General features: G+C 46.8%; 1 protein-coding gene across 5 annotated transcripts; it reads left to right on the top strand.

Annotated features, from left to right (window-relative positions):
* The first annotated feature begins 782 nt into the window (after nucleotides 1–782).
* nalf1a (NALCN channel auxiliary factor 1a) lies at nucleotides 783–18,772 on the top strand. 5 transcript variants are annotated; one of them, XR_008833794.1, is made up of 5 exons: nucleotides 783–1,952; nucleotides 12,401–12,572; nucleotides 13,690–14,753; nucleotides 16,716–16,777; nucleotides 18,312–18,772. XR_008833794.1 is itself a non-coding variant. In XM_056431748.1 (3 exons), exons 1-3 carry the CDS (start codon nucleotides 1,272–1,274, stop codon nucleotides 13,983–13,985), a joined length of 1,122 nt encoding a protein of 373 aa, XP_056287723.1. In that variant the 5' UTR covers nucleotides 783–1,271; the 3' UTR covers nucleotides 13,986–16,390. The 5 variants fall into 5 exon arrangements, 2 of the variants coding, with proteins under 2 accessions (XP_056287723.1, XP_056287722.1); XR_008833793.1 differs by having other exon boundaries at nucleotides 16,716–16,781; XR_008833795.1 differs by having other exon boundaries at nucleotides 16,716–16,813.
* Nucleotides 18,773–19,477: the final 705 nt, after the last annotated feature.

Genomic DNA, 19,477 nt, shown 5'->3' with positions numbered 1-19,477 from the left:
ACTACCTTTAGCTGCTCGTTGTGCTGCTCCGTGCCGTCAGTAGGGCTGCGTGCTTTTCCTTTCCGTTTTATTTTCTACTACACACTCAAATAGTTAAGATAGTACTAATTTTAGAGGCATGACTTCGTCTTTGAAATCTTTCATTTTGAAGTCACAATCACGACATTCCTGGTGTCACTTCAGCGGGCTCTCTCCGACTTGACGCACCTTGGTGCCGAGGGATGCGGCGGCTGCGATGCGCGCGCATAACGTCAGAGGCGGAGAAGTTTATCAAGCTGGCAAGATTAAGCAGCACGATACCGGAAGTTGGGTCATTGAATCTTCAAATTAAAATATGATATGTATCTAAAACATAACATGATTTTTTCTTCTTCATGTATATTAATTATACTTGTGTAGTGATTACAAGTTATGTATACATTATTATTTAAAATGTGTAAATGGACCAGCTTCAGACCACGTTTTTCTTCTTCTTAATCTTTAATATGACAGTAAAACAACTCACACACGTGAACTTCATCGTCTAGATGAGTGGTTCCTACACTAGGGGGTCAGGGTCTCACGATCTGAAGGGTCATAAGAGTGTGAGAGAGATACAGAAGAACATGTGTCACTCTGTTAGTAGAATTCTGTTTGATGGGTCACGTGACAAATTATTCGTGAACAGAGGTTGGGGAAACATGGCACGAAATAAACACGACCTTTATTCTGAAGGTCGTACCTGGAAACGCTGACTTAACGCGGCTTCCTGCAAACACACACCGTCTCCTGGCGAACATGGCGGCAACTTGACAACGGCAGCGAGATGAAGACGGCGAGGGCTTGAAAAAGAAACGAGGTGTCCGTACCAGGCTGAAGGCCCATCCGCCGACACAAAGGCAGACCAGCTTCGCCATGTTGGAAGCGGATAGCGCCCTCGTCCCTGCGCGACCGAGGCCCGGGAAAACGTAAAAACGCGTCGGTGAGTGTTTCTAAAAACGGAGTCGGGGGCTACGCAGAGGAGCGGAGCGGCGAGGCGCGGAGCTCGGGGCGGGCGGGAGGACAGCGGCTTCACCGGTCAGCCATGGGGGATGCGGCCCGTGGTCGCCAGCGTCTAATTTCCCATCCGGCCCACGCTCATTTTCATGGGAATTACCGTTGAACGCGAAGGCCAGCCGGGACAACCCACCGACTGACGTTCCGAGGGGGAGGAAAACGCGAAGCGGACCCCCCACGTCAATGACTGTTGCGGCAGAGGAGCCCCCACGGTGGAGTCGGCCGGTTCCCAAAATATGACCAGGGGTGCTGGGACGTGTCGGCAGCAAGAAGATGACGACGGCTTCCAAATCTGGCTCGAGCCCCCCCGCGACAACCAAAAGCCATTCACCGACTCCGAGAGGGCGCAGAGATGGCGACTGTCCTTGGCGTCCCTCTTGTTCCTCACCATCCTCCTCTCCGATCACCTGTGGTTCTGCGCCGGGGCCAAGCTGGCCCGGACCCGGGTCAAGTTGGCGTCCTCCCACCTCCTCTCCCCCCAGACCCACTCAGCACACAGCAGCCTCAGAGGAACCCCAGATGATATTTTTATAGGAAACTCTGTCAAACAAGTGTGGCGTCTTGAAAGTTGCCGCCGGGATAGTTTCTCTCGGAACTGCTTCACTTTCGCAGACGCCGACCACTTGTGCGAGGGCCTCCGCGACACCGAGGGCACGCCGGCTGTAAATATGAGCGATTTGTACCTCTCCTTTTGTAACTCCTACTCTCTGCTGGATTTGCTCTACGGGTCGACGAGTCCGGACAATTTGAACTGCAGCCTCGACGTGCTGGGCGACGCGACCCGCTGCAGCCTGTGCGTGGAGGCGTACCAGCGCTACGACCAGCACGCGCAGGAGAAGTACGAGGACTTCGAGCTGCTGACCGACAAATACGACCCGGGGGCATATTCGGTGAGGACGTGCATTGAGCAGTGCAAGGTAGGCTGAAGAGAGAGAAACAGGGGGGGTGGGGGGGCTTTGGATGTGGTGGCCATCTGTTGATTTGGGCCCGGGTAGATGCCAGTTTTGGTCCTCCTCCTCCGCCCCGCCTCCTCCTGTCGCCATGGAGACGGATGACAGATTCAAGGAGACTCCGGGCCTCATGTTCATTCATCTCCTCGTTGCGTTTAGGCCCCATGCTAAAGGCCCGTCCTCGTGTTTTTATTTTGTATTTGGTACCCCCCCCCCCCCCTCCTCCTCCTCCTCTTGCTCCTCTACTCCGGTCTGTGACACCGTTGACCGCCCGGCGCCTCCTGCGCCTCCTGTTCCTCACCGATCAGCCGTCGGGAACCCGGATGTGGGTTGTTAGACTGTTGCGCGAGTTTTTTCGTCGTCTTCTTCTTTTTTTTTTAATAGCCGCGGCGTTTAGGATGATTTGATGAGCAGGAAGGAATCTGTTGGCCTATGCAACAACTCCAGAGAGAGAGCGCGCGTGTGTGTGTGTGTCTCTGTGCGTGTGTGTGTGTGTGTGTGTGTGTGTTGCAGTCCGCCAGGTGTTCATCAAGGCCACTCCATATCGAGAGCTTTCATTAAAGTCAAGAGGTGGTTTCCCGGGCCTAATGTGGTGGAAGGCTTTCTTCCGCGCGTCTTCTGTTTGCCCATTAACAGGCGCTGGCCTTGTGCCGTAGCCGGGGGGGGGGGCGGCTCGCGGCTCCCTGTTTGATCACACCGGCGCATGCAGCGGGGTCGAAGTGGGCTTCCGCGTTCAGCACCGCGGAGAGAGAACCGGAGCTGTCCGCGGTGCTGAACGGCGTCCACACACGCACACACACACACACACCCCTCCTCCCGGGCTCCATTCACAGAAGCCCTGGCCAATCCCAGATGGCCTCCATTCACCCAACCGGTTGCAGAGACACCGCATATAAGCGACAAAACGCGATTCTAATAAGGCCATCTGCCTGCTGATGTAGACGGAGGCCTGCACTGCAAAGCTAGCTTCTGTGTGTGTGTGTTTCTTTTATATTCTCTGTTGGAAGTCTTAATCCCGGCAAAATTTCACAGTAAGAACAGATAATCCCAACATTCATACAAATGTCAGATGTTTTTCTCATTAATGTAAACACACACACACACACACTCTCTCTCTTTGTGCACACACGAAGGAGCACTTTCATGTATCCTGTGCTCGCAGGTCTGTATGGTACGGACCGCCATCACTCGCCCCATATGATGATGAATCCAATCTTCTTCAGTCTATTAGCAGCAGTTTAGATCTTCTGATCATCTTTGTCCCAAAAAAAATAAACGTAAACCCGCAACAGTTGGACTTGCTTTGTCCACAACAAAACAAGGTGTTCGAAGACATCGCTTTGGGTACTGGGGACTTTTTGGGGGGGGGGGGGGAGGATTAACGGATTAAACGGTTGTCGGATGAATCGACGGCAGACAAAATGACCACCCACGGCCCGGCGCTGCGGTTTCCCGTGAATCACCACAACACTCGTCACACTGAGGCCATTTGACGTATGGCGCGTCGGTGAAGCCTGAAGCTGCCTCGAGGCATCAACCCGAACGCGCCCCACGAAACTCACGAGGAATATCTGACTGAGCCCACAGGTGAGAAGGCCTTTAGATTTGTGTGTGTTTACCCGTCATGTGTGACGCATCTGTAATAATCAATGATAATAACCATAAAAGTGGCTGAAGTGGGACAAATTCCCACTTTTAAGGCCTAAAAACACGACACTTTGTTGTTGTTTTGGTTCTCGGTTCATCTTCAGTTTTCCTCTCCGAGCGGTTGAACACGGATAAGTTCGGGAAGGAGACGTCACGTCGGGGGGGGGGGGGCTCTATTGTCAGGTTGCCACTGGCAACCATTTTGAGACGCTGACAACCGATTCTTGGGTCTTTGGTTGGCGTTATTGACTTCTGTTTTTTGTATTTTTTCCAGTGCGACCGCAACACTGTGCATCATGCAACACGCATTCTTTTGCACGCACGCATTTGGAGAAGCTGCTGCGTTGTGCGGTCGGATCACTTTTACTCCTTTCAGTTTGATTTGTGCTTTTAATGCAAGTCAATTAATCAAGTTAGCATAAACTAAACACAATGAGTCTCTGGAAGCCCCCCAGCCAGCCTCTCTCTCTCGCTGCAGCCGCTGTGTTGTCAAATGATTTCAGACCAATCACACACAGGCACTCGGGGTCCAATTGGATGTCTAATCTTAGCCGTGGCGGTAAAAGGAGGACAGCGTCCCCCTCTCTTTTTAAATCCTTGTCAGACGCACACATCTGCATCGATCCGAGCTCCCCTTGAGCCGAAGGGACCGACCGGTGGCGGCAACACTTGATCCCGATCGATCGGCGCCGCCGAGCCACTCCTGCATTCTCCTCACCCGTTGCCTCCCGACCTAGAACAGTGGACAGTTCTGCCATTCAGCAGCCAATCACGTGCAACGGCGAGGTTCTCGTGAAGTCGTGCGCTCCCCCTCTTCATCACCTGGTCAACATCTTCATTCAGAACCTCCGGTTCTACCGAGTGAAGTAAAGTTTCTTTCAAATGTGCATTATCTCTCCTGACCAGCAGGGGAGGCGACTCCTTTCGGTTGTACAGAAGTCTTTTGAGAAGATGACTCCTCACTTGATTTATTCTCCCCGTAAACATTGTAAACACGAGTTTCTGGTTTTAATCTCCAGTTTGAAGTCTTCTCTAACGCAGCATGAAGTTCATTTCGTCCTTTATGGTCCATTTAGAGTCAAACAGACCATAAAGCGGGGGATGTGCTTGAGGGCGGGATTACTGTGATTAACAGAGGTGTTAGCGGCGTCACTCCGGCTCTCCTTCGTATTCAAAATATGGTCACTTCTCTTCATTTGTCGCAAAAAAACAACAACAACAACATGGTGTTGGCCGTAATCCAAAATGACGGCCTCAAAAATCGGCATCGACTTCATAATGCCAGTCCACAAAGCAGTGGGGGACATCACCGTGACGACGATGTTGAGCGAGTCCTCGTCTCAGCCGAGCTCCCGGGACGGAGGACGTCGTATGTGTACAGATTGTAAAAGCCCGTAGAGTAGATTTGTGATTAGTAATTCGTCTCGTCTGCATCAACTGTCCTGGGAGCCTTTTATTCGTTCATATTTATCCGCCTCGCATTAATGAGCGACGGATTGTTTCCGGTTGCACCCGGAAGCCGCGGGCCGGATGTGAACGCTGACCTTGGAGAGGGATTCGTCCCCTGGAGATTCCTGGTCCCTTTTTTATTTTTATTTTTTATGAATGGGCAGGTCCCTGAGCGGCATCCCAATGAGCTGGGGAGGAGAGAGAGGGAGGGAGGGGGGGGGGGCTGCTGCAGTGCATGGCAGCAGGGCTGGCGGAGGGAGGGGGAACCGCACCGTGTGTGTGTGTGTGTGTGGAGGAGGGGGTTAAAGCGGGTTACCCAATTAATAGGCCTCATTTAACCTCTGTGGCATTTCCATCATGGCAACTTTCTTTTTTTTCTCTTCTCTTTTTTTCTTCTTCTCTGTAACAAATTAAATTCAAAAATATTTGTTTTTATTTAATTTATATCTGTAACGTATTTCACAAAAAGAGAAAGGGCATGGCCGTACATCTGAAGGGGTCGCTGCGGCGGTCTGTGCACTTCAATACATTTGGCCCAACTTGAAGCAGCTGTGGCCCACGAGCGACCTTTTCCCACAATGCACCTCAGTGTTTACCTTTTATTTTTATTTTATTGTGTTGCGTTTAATGGGTAAAATAAAAAGGCGTTTGTAGCCCCGAAGAAAACACAGACATATTAAAAATGCATTCTTAAAAATATAAATCTTCCCTTCAGATGAGTCACTCTTAGTTGCACAACCACAATTTAATTATAGTAAAAACATTCATTACTTTGGCTTCATAATTGTGAGGAAATGAAGATGTTGCCCCCGCCCCCCTCTGTGAAACACCTAGGGTTCAGACTAATACCTTCATACATTGACAGGCATGACATCAATTAGTCTAACAGTCATATTGTCTGCGTCGTTGAGTGGATTATTTATTGTTACAGGGACATAAGCCCGAACACGCCGTGTGCTGTGCTTCACTGACGTAGAACATGCAGGGTGGAGGTCTGCTGTCCTCGTCGGGGCAGAAGCGTTGTCCACAGCTGGCGGTGTCGGATGTGAAAAGCGATGACTCTGATATCCTGCGGGGCGCCTCCACATGATCACATCTAAATCCCCGCACCACTTGGCACTAATGGGATTATCCGACTTCCCCGGTACGGCACCTCTGTCTCTCTCTCTGTGTGCCCCCCTCTTTTTGAAAAAAGTCCCAGTTCACAACCACGATGACATCACTGCATCATTTCATCCTATCCGACGTTAGTTTGAGTCTTGAATTGTCATAATTAGCATATTGACATCCAAAATCCAATCGGGTTCGATCTTGAATTCCAAGTTTGTTCCATCTGAAGAAATCCCCAGGAGGCCGGTCCAATCCCAAAAACACGTGGCACCGATTTCAGTGGCGGAGAGCTTTCCTTCCTCCCATGTCTGCCAGTGGGGTTGTTTACCTGATGCTGAGGCTGCGTAAACAACGAAGACACTCGACACAAAGGCAACAGTTGGCGGCGCAGAAGGCGAGTCTGCCGAGGAAGTCCATCATAAACAAAAACATTTGTCTGTTTTAAAAAAAATCCAGGATATGCAATTTATACAGTAATATTCTACATTTTTCAACTGTTTTTTTCAGCTGTGGTTCTAGTAATAAAAAGAAAACTGGTCATCGACAAATTAGAAAAAGAAAAAAATACATACAAATAATTAGGTCAAAGGTCACAGTCACTTTGACCTCAGGAAACATGTATTTAGGCCACAACTCGATAAGCTAGAATGCTGATTATGACAATTTGACTAAAAACATGACATTTTGGCAGATTTAAACTGCAACGTGACTTTCTCTGAATGTTTTTTTCATCTTCACTGAAAGGACGCAAGTGATGACACACAGTCTCAACACAGCCCAGAACACCGGCGGCTCATAACACCACACACCTGTCGCTCTCGAGCGGCCGTCATCCCGTCTGGATGCCGCTGTGGGAACGTCCACCCTTCAATAACAGGAGAAGGTAGACGGGGAGGGACCCTCTCCGACTCCGGCCTCTAAAACGCCCCGGAGAGATGCGAGCGAGGTGAGGGGGGGGGGGGACCTCGGCCTCTCGGCTGCTTCCCCCTCACGTTGTCCTCGTGTCTTCATGATTCATTCCTGGAGAGCTTCTCATTTCCATCTCCTGACGTGTGAGATGCCAGACTGGCGTCGCAGAGAGTTCTCGTTATGCTACAGCTGTCTGCTTGGCAAGTGAACACTGCTTAGTTTGAGCTTCTTCCTGTCTCTTACTACACCCCCCCCCCCCCCCTGTTCTTGGGCGGTGGCAGATCCATGTTCACACTAACCGTGTTGCATAAGGCCCGCCCTCTTGACCACAGCTCTCCATCACTCACACGAGGAGCTTTCACATTTTTCTCTTCCCTCAGGGCCAATAAATCTATATGCTGATTGCTCACAGACCCCCCCCCCCCGGCCTGTCATTCCTTCTCCTTCCCTTCGCTGTCCCTTCCCAGCTTCGTTCCCTTCTTTACATCAAACCCACCTGTGGTGAAAGCTAACGGGATTCATCTGCCACACACATTCATGACCACGCCGCTTCTCAGAACCCGTCTGACCGGCCTGTGCTCCGCCGTCCAGCTCAACAGGGCATTTCCAGTTAAAGGGTCCAGGGTTTCTGGAAGCCTCCGGGGGCCCCGTCGATACGATCGAGACGGACCAATCGCTGAAGCCGTACAACCCCAAAAGAGAGAACGTTTAAATATCTGAACGTTTCAAAGTCTTATTTTAAAGGCGCATTATCTACGAAATTGCAAAACGCATTGAAATGCTGCCGCAGTTTGGGGACGTCCCCGCCTCGCAGTGGAAGCTGAAACATCAAGAGCTGAAGATCCGGAGGCCCGTCGATACGGCTTATTGATCGGTAATCAAGGCCTCTGTTTACCGCCACCGACGCACTTCTGAGAATCCGGCGCGGCTCCTCGTTTCGTGTTTCCGTTCGCTGCTGCGGACGATGTATTTATAGCCGTTTGCACGAAGGTGCAAATTAAAGAGTTCGTGTGCCCACTGGGCCCCGGACGAGGCTGTTGCAACGCATTTATTACACATTGTGTGTTCTCTCGCCCCCTTTTTTTGGGTTATTTTCTCATATATTCCATATTTTTAGACTGTTGAATATTTCTACCTGTTGTCCGATTCTGTATTTTCTTTTTTTAAAGTCTCATCCGTCAAATTCCAATTTCATTTTTTAAAGATCTGTAAGACAGCAAGGTTCTTGATTACTTTTTTCTAATTTTGTTTTCAACTGCCAAAAACAAGAACCACACAGTTCAAATGACATACATCATTGTATTTTGGATCGTGGAGGTCTCGATCGTGGAATTTGCCGACTACCAACTATTCATACTGTCAGATTCATTGATTGTGTTGTTACTGTGTTTTAATTTGTGTATAATGATTCCTTCTGTACACATTACATCTATTGTTCTGTCCATCCTGGAGAGGGATCCTCCTCTGTTGCTCTCCTGAAGGGTTCTTCCCTTTTTTCCTTGTGAAGGGTTGTTTGAGAGTTGTTCCTGATCCGATGTGAGGTCAAAGGTCAGGGATGTCTATATGTACAGATTGCAAAGCACTCTGAGGGGAATTTATAATTTGTGAAAATGGGCTATACAAATACACTGAATTGAATTGAAAATTGTAATTTAATTAAACAGAACATCTTGTCATCGATAGTTTTGATACAACTGGATTTATTCCCGTTTATTTGCAATAACTCCATTCTACACGATGACATTTGAATACATCTTGATTAGTATTATACTTCCCCCTTTCAGTCTCTCAAACCTCAGAAAAGAAACCACTCTGAGGCTCGGTCTAACTCGTCGTCCTCCGTCCTCAGAACCCTCTCTGCCCCTCTGCTCCCCCCTGAAGGGCCCTTGTTTCTGGAAGATGACACGGCGGACGTACAAAGGGTTGCACCGAGATTGCAAACCACCTAATTCGATGAAAAACGCTCTCTGCCTCGGCGTGTCATTTCACAGACACACACACACACACACACACAGCCACACAGCCAGCGCCTTGATTTGTTACATCACCGGAGGATGGGATGTAATCAGCACGGACATCAATGCAGGAGAACAGACGCCCCTGTACATCCCCGTCCTGCCGGATTATCCCAGGGTTGCGTGAACGTGAGCGCATCAAAGCCCCGTCAACAACACTTTGTCAGGACCTTTCATGTGTGCGTGTGTACGTGCATGTGTGTGTGTGCATAAAACATACTCCTTTTTGAAAATGACTCGTGCAATAAGCCAGATGACCCCCATCCAATTCATCAGGAATACTTCTTTTTTTTTTGCACACTCAGGATAATAATGGTACTTATAATGGCGCGATATAAAAAATAAAATAAAAACATCCCAGGTGCTGTGAGAGCCACTTCCTGTTCTGCTGCGGCTGCGATTTGTGTTGGTGTCAATGATCTGTGTCATTCAGCTCATAGCTGGGCTCTCACTCTGCAGCCGACTCATGTGCCTTTTATAGCTCTGTCATTCCACTTCATTGTGTGTGTGTGTGATAGAGAGTCTACGTGTGCGTATCGGTGTGTGTGTGTGTGTGTACTCTAGATATATACTTCTCCTGTGGTTTTAATGCTGCAGCTGTTGCCTTTTTTTCCGTAGTCGTTTCAGCGTGACATTTTCCTCGCGGCGGCAGTGTCAATTAGCTGTCACTTTCTACTTAAAACCAGGATGCTGCTTCACAAAAAATAAGTATGATTTGTATTTTTATTATTATCCAAAAGCTGCCGTCTCGTACTGTAGTTCATTTCCGATAAACTTAAAATGTAATATTTACTTTAATCGTATCTTGGACTACCTGATGCCTTTTGTCTAGTTTAGGGTGGACTCTGGAGGAAAGTCCCATGTTTCGTAGTTGAAGGTAATTAACTAAACATAAAACACAAAGTTTTAAGTGTACTGCACATATATTTCTTTAAGTTCTGAGCAGTTTGTTCTGGCTGGTGAGTGTACTGCGTGCATAATGCAAATAAGAAGCCGTCCACGACTTGTTCTACAGTCTGCTTCTTACATAATAGTAATAATCAGTGGTGAGATTCAGAAGCCAGCGCTGCTGACACTTATCTGCCAAAGCGTCAGCGTTTGAATCTTAATTTGTGCATTTTTTAACGTTATTTTTAGGCTTTCAATTTTTTTGTGCATGCAAGCACTGGCAGAGAGCGTCTCACTGGCGCATTTCACATCTCTGCGTTCAACGTGAACGTCCAACACCTCAGAATCACCTTGATTTCCCCTTCTGATTGGACGATTGGAAGCGGCCGCTGAAAAAACCCAAAAAACACGGCCTCCGTGGCGGAAATGGTCGCCAGCTCGGTGTCTTTACCTGCCGGCGTCCCGGGCTCCGCAGCATTGTTTGAAGCAGACTGAGCTGCGTGGCGACAGAAGCTTTTTGAGTGCCAGGTTCTCATTCACACTGATCACACATTACACTGATCAAATCAGACTGCAGGCCTGCTTCCTGACTAACTCAATTTGCTCTCATACGCTTCCCTTTTCACGCTGAGCCACACACACACGCACATGCACACACCGGTTCGTGCGCTTAAAACATGTGCACACAAACAGAAAAACCAACAGAGAGCGGGGCAGTACCCATTGAGCTCTAATGAAAAGCAGAAAAAGCCGTTACCGTGGCAACTGCCAGCGCACAGCTTCGGGAGGACCCAGATTTCCCCGTCTGGCTGCGCTCGCATTGTTTTGGTTCCCCTTTTGACGGCGTCAGCATCCCCAGACGGATTATCTCACAGCTGGGAAGAATTTGTGCCAAATCATCGTGAATTAAACCACACCCATTTGAGGAAAAACTAAACCAGTCACGGATTGAACCCTCATCAGAATACCGAATTAAAGAAACTCAGCGATCTGGGTGGTTGTCATCGTGGCCTGGAGCCAGTTGGTGACTTCTCCCCGCCACCCTCTAACATATGAAGAAGTGTAATCCGCCGTGTTTATTGGGACAGAAGATCCAGTCTCCGGCAGCACGGGGTTCAGACGGAGACGGAGCGTGTTGTTGTTTTCGTTGAAAGATGAATGTATTTCCTGGAAGGATTTAACCCCCACGGTACGAGAAGTCGTACGTGTCCCGGAACACATTTGACGGAAGCATTCGGGTCCACGCTGTTCTCGTCATTACCATTCCCACCCCCCCCCACACACACACACACACCCCTCCTCCCTGGTTTCTGCATGTGGACTCTGATGGTTCAGGTAATCCTCATATCCCAGCGAGCTTCACACAGAACTCACAGTTTCGGAGTTTATTATAGTTCAGGCTCCATTTTTAATAGTTTTCATTGTTCATAAAGTGTGTTATTGTTGTATTATTTCGTTTCGGTTGCTGGCTGGTGATTCATTTAAAAGTTGATGTCACAAGTTGTTGTTTCTTTCAGCGGTGAAACGTCCCAATGTCCCACGACGTACTTTTTAATAACAACAATGGCACATCAAAGTTTTTATTATTTTCTTTGATAACTTAATAACCAAACTTCATTTAAGGCTCACGCTGCCCTGGCGGTCTCCTCAGCCGCACCGTGGACGAGCTGTGCTTTTTGTTGTTGTTGTTGGTGTTATTCTGCTTCTCCTGCTGTTAATCCTCGTGAAAAGCACACGACGCGATGGCTAAAAATGAGAATGGATCCAGACTGCGGTCTGCCCTCGGTTCATCTCGTTCTGCTCGGCGTCTCCGAGGCTTTGGCTCTTCCGTGTCGCCATCTGCCTCCTCGCGCGCATACGGCCGTGCGTTCTCCACTTCCTGTTTCCTCGGAGCGAGGACGCAAACCAGGAAGCGCCAAATCAAAGGAGGCTTTTCATGAAGGGTTTCCACCAACCAATCGGTGTCTGCGTGTCTCATTTTGAGAATGTATTTGGGTTTGTAACCATCGGTCACACACACACACACACACCACAAAAGACATCCCCTTGGCCTGTGGGAATGAATTAATTGAGAGGGAAAGAAAGTTAGTCTCAGCGTGGTGTTAAAGTGCCTTTATTATAACACGGTTCTACATCAGGTTCTAAATGATCACTCTGTATTTGGCGTGCTTTACTTCCGTTGAGCTAATGCTCCGCAGGAAGATTTATTCTCCATCCCAGAAGGCTTTGCTGGCAGCCTGGGCTCATAACTCCTGAGCTTTCATTAATGCATGAAGTGCCGGGTTTCCATTTTGGAAGTTTGTATCCGAGGATTTTAAATATAAACGCGGTGACTCGTTCAGCCGATGTGTTTTGGATGTGGAGGACCAGCAGCTCATGACTCCTCCCCCCCTCCAGGAGGCCTATAAGCCCTGGCTGTGCGCTCAGTACTTCCCCACCTCCCAGCTGTCCTGTCAGAGGAAGGTCCCATGCTACGAGTACTGCCTGGAGGTCCAGCAGAGCTGCCCCTTCATCCTGCCCGACAACGACGACATGGTCTACGGCGGCAGCCCCAGCTTCATCTGCACAGGTGAGAACCAACCGTGTGTGTGTGTGTGTGTGTGTGTGTTTAAATATAGGCTGGTGAGCTGTTATCAAACAGTTGTTGCTCCAGGAAGCAGCAGCCGAGTCTCTGAAGGCGTTCTGATGACACCTAGTGGCCACCGGGGTAACAACGCAGTGGAGGGATGTGGCCCCCACTGAGCTCAGGGGCCAGGAGAATGATCATATATATATATAGAAAATTAGAATATTGTGATAATTGTCTTTATTTCTTTATTTGCAAATAAAAAAAAAAAAAAAAATGCATTCTGGATTCATTACAAATCAACTCAAAAATTTTATTGCTTTTTTTATTCTTATATATTGCTGATTATGCTTACAGCTAAGAACTCTAAAATCCTATCTCATAAAATTTTAATATTTCCTCACCAAGTAAAAGAAAAAAAGATTTATAACAGCTGAGTGTTTGTCAAGGGCTCAGAACCCTTGCAGGTGTTTTGAGTTAATTAGACAATTCAAGTGATTTGTTTAATACCCTACTAGTATACTTTTCATGATATTCTAATATTTAGAGATAGGATATTTGAGTTTTCTAAGCTGTGTCATAATCAGCAATATTAAAAAAAGAAAAAAAGGGCAAAATATTTTCAGTTGATGTAATGAAATCAGAAAATGACATTTTTGTTTTTTTAATTGCATTACAGAAAATAAAGAACTTCATCACAATATTCTAATTTTCTGAGAGTCCTGTATTATATTTGAGATTGACTTAATGTGGGTTTGTTCACTTCCTTTCACTTCAAAAGTATCATTTTCCTCCGTAGTATTTAAACTTTTCCATCTTCTTTTTCTCTTTATTATGAAACAGAGGAGCCGGATTATTCATTATTTCATGTTTGCCGCATGAATTATTATAAATAGAAAGGTTAGATTACAATATTGAAACCATATTAGCGCTGCCCTTAACGCCCTTAGTGCCCTTAATCCACTCCAGTGGCGCTCAGGTTGTCGGCGTCTGATTCTTTGATTTGAACGTTTCTCTTGCTCTGAATTGTTTTTATGGAAAAACATTCACATGAGAAAATATAAAAATGGACATGTTGTAATCATGTCCCAGTCAAATTGAGTCTCTCTCTCTCTCTCAGGGCTCCTGAAAGATCACGTATCGGACGAGACGGAGTGCTGCGACTACCTTTGGGACCCCAAAATGGACCGGCACTCAGGCGGGACCCTCAAAAGGACTGCCTCCGCCTGCCAGCCCCAGGGGGCCTCGGTCACCTCCGCCGCCACCTCGAGACTGTGCAGCGGGCGGCTGAAGATCTGCCTGCTGGCCCTCGTCCTCCTACACACTGTCATCATCATCTCGGCCTCCCACAACTCCACGCTGGTGGGCGTGGCGGCCATTTTCTCGCCAGAGGAGAGCGCCTCTACCGAGGAGTGAACCGTTCGGGGTTGAATCCGGTGCTTGCGGTGGAGTGACGCCGGGTTTTATTTGTTTCTTTTTGGGGGGGTGGGGGGGTGGGGCGGCAAAAATGCCGCTACGATTTCGCCCGGCGGCCACGGGGGAGAGGGAGGCTGACCGGAGCCGAGGGAGCCGTTGATTGGACGTCCGAGCCGAGGTGTTTGGAGCCCCGCCCCCTAAAGGACTGACCTCTCGCCACTTGAAACCTGCTCATTGTTTCTATCCCACCCAAATGTTTTCTAGCAGATTGTCCTCCCCCCCCCGGCGTTCCCCGTGTGCATGGACGGCACGTCGAAGGAGACAAACGGACATCGGTGAAGTGTTGCTTACCTTTTATTTCTTTATTGCTGCATTTCTTTCAGGTGCCAGAAAGTTTCATTTTTAACATTTTAACATATCAACTGTGTTCAACGTCCTGCTCGGCGGCGTCTTCTCGACAACCTGTGTGCGGTGCCGCTGGAGGGGGGGGGGGGGGGGTCATCCTTCCATCATGTGGGTCTTGTTTCTCTGCCAACAGGAGTGTGTGTGTGTATGTGTGTGGTTCCTCTACGTCCTTCACGTTCAGCATCCTCCGCGTTTAAGGACCGTAAGTGCTCTGAGACCGGCTCGCTTCTGGGGGCGGCGCGGCGGACAGGAAGCGGGCGTCCTCTGGTCTCGGGAGTGCCCCCCCCCCCTCGTACGGCGGCGCAGAGATCAGTCAGAGTCGTCGTGTACGGGAGGCGGCGGGGCCGCGTTCATCAAGCGAAGGTAAAGACACAAGTCAGAGCGTCGGGAGCTGACAGGCGGAGTCGGACCCGCGGGACGAGGACGTAGCTCAGCGGCGACACGTAGCATCCGGACTGTTGGCCCCTCCCCCTTCCCCCCCAGCGCTCCTCCACGGGAGGGTTTGGGTTAAATGACTAAAACACGCCTCAGACACACGCGCCCTCAGAAAGGGAAAAGTAGGGAACGTCATCACGAGATGTTGAAACGTCCGACATCTGGGAAAAGAGGGAGGAGCGTGTTTTCTATCGCGTATATTCCTTCGTATCGGCAGGGATAAAACAATAAAACAATAAAGCAAACCGCCTCTCCGGCTTTCGGTGGTCAAACTCGGGGGGGGGGGCGCCGGTGAACGAGGCCCGCGGCGTTCAGAAGTGTCTTTGATCTCTGAGTCCAGTGAGGCCGATGCTGGCAGCGAAGAAGAGACGGTCCACGGCTGTCACCTCGTCTGTATCACAGAGGAGGCGACCAGCTAATCATCAATCGATCGATCAATCAATCAATCAGTCCGTCGACTCTTCAACACCCTGAGACGAGCTCCAGAGCAAAGGGCTGCGTTGGCGCCGGCGTGCGAGGACTTTTCAAAGGGCTGATCCATCCAGTTTAGTTCCGTTTTGTTTGATTGTTTGTTTATTTGTTTGTTTGCGCGGGTTCTTTCTTCTAAGTTCCCGTGGACACGAGGGCGGCGGCACACCGGGGATCAAAAAACACTTCAGCGAGAGGAACCGGATCGGGACGGGAAACGAGAGATTAGCCAAGAATATTAAAAAAATACGACGCCGACAAGCAATATGCCAAAAATAAGTCACACACACACACAAGCACACACACACACACACACACACTTAATGATCAGATTGGAGTTCCACCTCCAAGTTGTTCTTGGCTGTGAGAGCATACTCTCAGTCCCCCACCTCCATTAACCCGTGACCTCGCGTCAGTTTTTGGGGTTCCCCGTCATTGCAGACTTTAGCCCCGCCCCCTCTGCTCAAAACTGTGACCACGAGCACGCCCCCTCCCCCCCCCCCCCTCCAGACAGCAGCGGATGTACTCGGTCTACGACTTTAGCGCTCCGTCCCTCCGTGTCCGGTGGATCTATGCAGATGAACCCCAAACTAACCCCCACCACCACCACCACACCACACCTTGTCCTTTCTGTTGTAAATATGTACCCCTCCACCCTCCACGCCCCCCACCGTTGGAATCTCACTGTGTTTTCTGTTCGCCTCCTTGGTTTCCTCGTCCATTTTTTGCCGAATTATTTTCTGTTGTCTAAAGCAGTGGTGTCAGTTGATGAGTAGGACTAAGTTGGATGTTGAAAAGACGCGACGAAGAGGTCTTGAGAGAAATCTACAAAAAAAAAGAAGAAAAGAATTATAAGGAAGCTTGAATTGAGAAAAGGGTTCAAATATAGAGAAAAAAAATTATGATAAAGTTGTCATATTGTCATACTAGAGATGCTTTAGTTTGCGAATTTACTTTCTTTTTTTTCTACAAAAGACTTGGATGAAATTATTTATAAAAATGCGTCCCACGAGTCATGATCTTTTATGGACGTAAAGCAAATACATTTATTAACATTTTGTTCAAAAGAAAATAAATATAAATTATGTTAAACATTACTGGTGTTTGTACTTTTTTCCCACTGCGAGTGTCCCAAAGTGTTCATTATGAAACATTATGAAATACATAATAATGAGGATAAACTCAGTAAAATATAGAAATTATTCAACAATTTGTGAAATAACTGAAGAGGCTATTAAAACAAGTCATTTATGTGAAATGTTATGTCATTTTCAGGATTTTATAGAATGATTATCTATTTTTATTGTAGTTCATGGCCCTTTTCAAAAGCCTGCCGTTAATTCCAAATGCCACACTACTTCTTTGTTTCCTTCTTTTTCATAATGTCACTTTTCATGAAGGTTGCCCTCTCTCCTTTTTTAGCCAATCACGTGCTCCTGCATGCTCAACGCCTGGCACCCAAAGGATCCACAAAGTCCTCCTGAGTCAGTAAGGAAACACTCAGATGACGTATCAGACGGGTTTGATTGGCTGGAGAAAAGCCCAAACGCTCTTATTATGATATAATACTATTATTGTTCCTTTAAGATATTAAAAAATATATATTATTAGATTCATTTATATTATAATCGTTGTTTTTATTATTTATATAATTGAACACATCCAGGGACCTGCAGACATATAGAGTATAATCGTGGTATTCGTCTTCACCAGCAGGGGGCAGTGTAGGACCAATGTACTACACACTAGTTGGTAAAGTGATGATGGCAGCATGTTAGTCTACGTCAGTTTGTACTAATGCGTTATTATTTTTAACTTTTCATACCGAACTAAAGCAAAGTATCCACATAGTGCCTTTAAAAAGTTTAATTAAAATTAGAATATTATTAGTCTGTTACTGCGGAACATTTAAAAGAAAGGTTTAGAAATACAAACACTTTTTAAAGGCAACCTAAAGAAAATGAAGAAGACACAATTCTAAGAAGAAGCAGGTTGCAAGCTGGTAAACATAAAGAAGGCAGAAAGCTTGTTCTCTTTGAGAGGAGCCACATAACTAAAGGAGAGTAATCAGTATGACTAATGCAGATTGAGACAAAAAGACTCCAGTACCTCAATGTGGCCACAAGGTGGCGCCAGTAGACCGGTTGACCACACACAGGGACGAAGAAGAAGAAGAAGAAGAAGAAGGTAAACAGTGCAATGCAGAGACACTGTATAGTATGCTAACATATGTCAAAATAAAAGTAATAGTATCGTATGCCAAAATATGTAAAAATAAAAGTCATAGTATCGTATGCCAAAATATGTAAAAATAAAGGTCATAGTATAGGATGCCAAAATATGTCAAAATAAAAGTCATAGTATAGTATGCCAAAATATGTCAAAAATAAGTCATAGTATAGTATGCGAAAATATGTCAAAAATAAAAGTCATAGTATAGTATGCTAACATATATAAAAAATAAAGGTCATAGTATCGTATGCCAAAATATGTACAAATTAAAGTCAAAGTATAGTATGCCAAAATATGTCAAAAATAAAAGTCATAGTATCGTATGCCAAAATATGTCAAAATAAAAGTCATAGTATAGTATCCCAAAATATGTAAAAATAAAAGTCATAGTATCGTATGCCAAAATATGTCAAAATAAAGGTCATAGTATAGTATGCCAAAATATGTCAAAATAAAAGTCATAGTATATGCAAAATATGTCAAAATAAAAGTCATAGAATAGTATGCCAAAATATGTGAAAATAAAAGTCATAGTATAGTATGCCAAAATATGCCCAAATAAAAGTCAGAGTATAGTATGCCAAAATATGTCAAAATTAAAGTCATAGTATAGTATGCCGAAATATGTCAAAAATAAAGGCCATAGTAGTTTGTCAACAACAACAAAATCCCCCCAAAAAAACCAAACTTTAAGATTCCATAGTGTAAAATACTGTCATATCAAATAAAGAGCTTTGTATCTTTTATTTTTCTATTACCGCTCCGTGTTTTTGTCGGTGTGTTTAGGAGGAGGTGGATGCAGGCGCCATCGTGGTGCAGGAGGCCGTGCCCGTGCTGGTCGGCGACACGGAGGACAGCCTGTCCGACCGGATCCGGGAGGCGGAGCACCGAGCCTTCCCCGCCGCCCTGGAGCTGGTGGCCAGCGGCGCGGTGCGGCTCGAGGAGGACGGCCGCGTCACGTGGACGTCCAGTTCCCCGAGTTAGAAACCACGCGTCCAGCTTTACGTCAACCACGGTCCCCTTCCTCACCCCCATAGGGCCGATATTCCCTCTGGACTGTTCTAACATGTTGAGTTGGCTCTGGATCGTGAGACGCTTACAGTTTGCGTTGAAAAAGCTCTTACTTGAAACTTACATTCCAATGGTAGCTTTTAATGTGGTCCAGATATTGAATTATGTATTTTTGAATGTCTGTGAAATGTAATTAAACTTGTTTGCGTGAATACAATGAGGCATTTTGTGTTTTATTTATTGTATGTGTGTCCGTGGCCTCGTTATTTCATGCCTTAACGGAGAAATATGGAAAAGAAAAAGAAACTCATACCTCCGAAAAGTTCTCTCTGTATTGTTCATGCATGTTCAAAAACATCAGTATTTATTTTTCTGTGCGAAGCATGCCGATTTGACCCCGCTTCACCAACCACAGTGCTGGCGTTACATCCCATAATACTGGATGATCATGTGCCATCAGCCCCCCCCGACGTCGTGGTCATAGAGGGTTTACTACGCAGCGGGAGAGGAGAGGATGCCGCCTCGGTGGAGGGGTCTGATATCACAACAAATACTCAGTGTATTCTTAATTAAAACACACATTACTCCTGTTTCTACCTCATTGAACCCTCCTATTACCTTTGGGGTCAATTTGACCCCATTCAATGTTTAACGTCTCAAAAAAATTATTGACATGTTTTTTGCTTCATATTTCATGACTTTTCCTAATTTATTGGGGACAACTGGGAAAACATAAAATATATGTTTTCAATGTCCTGAACACAACTTGTACGCATCGGTCAATTTGACCCCAGGCGGTTTTTCACTGTGTAAAATATATAAGAAATATCAACATTTATATTTATTTAAAGGGCTATTTAGGTAGTCAACAAACAAACATAAAGTACCTCACACTTTAACATAGGAAACAATATTAATTCTAATAATTTTCTGGAGGTTTT

The sequence above is a fragment of the Pseudoliparis swirei genome, chromosome 14 (genome assembly GCF_029220125.1).
Source record: "Pseudoliparis swirei isolate HS2019 ecotype Mariana Trench chromosome 14, NWPU_hadal_v1, whole genome shotgun sequence".
NCBI lineage: Eukaryota > Metazoa > Chordata > Actinopteri > Perciformes > Liparidae > Pseudoliparis > Pseudoliparis swirei.
The sequence above is the reverse complement of the archived record's forward strand: the minus strand, read 5'-3'. Positions and strand labels throughout refer to the sequence as shown.

Coding starts and splice junctions, on each gene's coding strand:
- nalf1a (XM_056431747.1), top strand. CDS start 1,272: ATGACCAGGGGTGCTGGGACGTGTCGGCAGCAAGAAGATGACGACGGC. Junction 1,953..12,400: donor CGTGCATTGAGCAGTGCAAG/GTAGGCTGAAGA, acceptor CCCCCCCTCCAG/GAGGCCTATAAGCCCTGGCT. Junction 12,573..13,689: donor CCCCAGCTTCATCTGCACAG/GTGAGAACCAAC, acceptor TCTCTCTCTCAG/GGCTCCTGAAAGATCACGTA.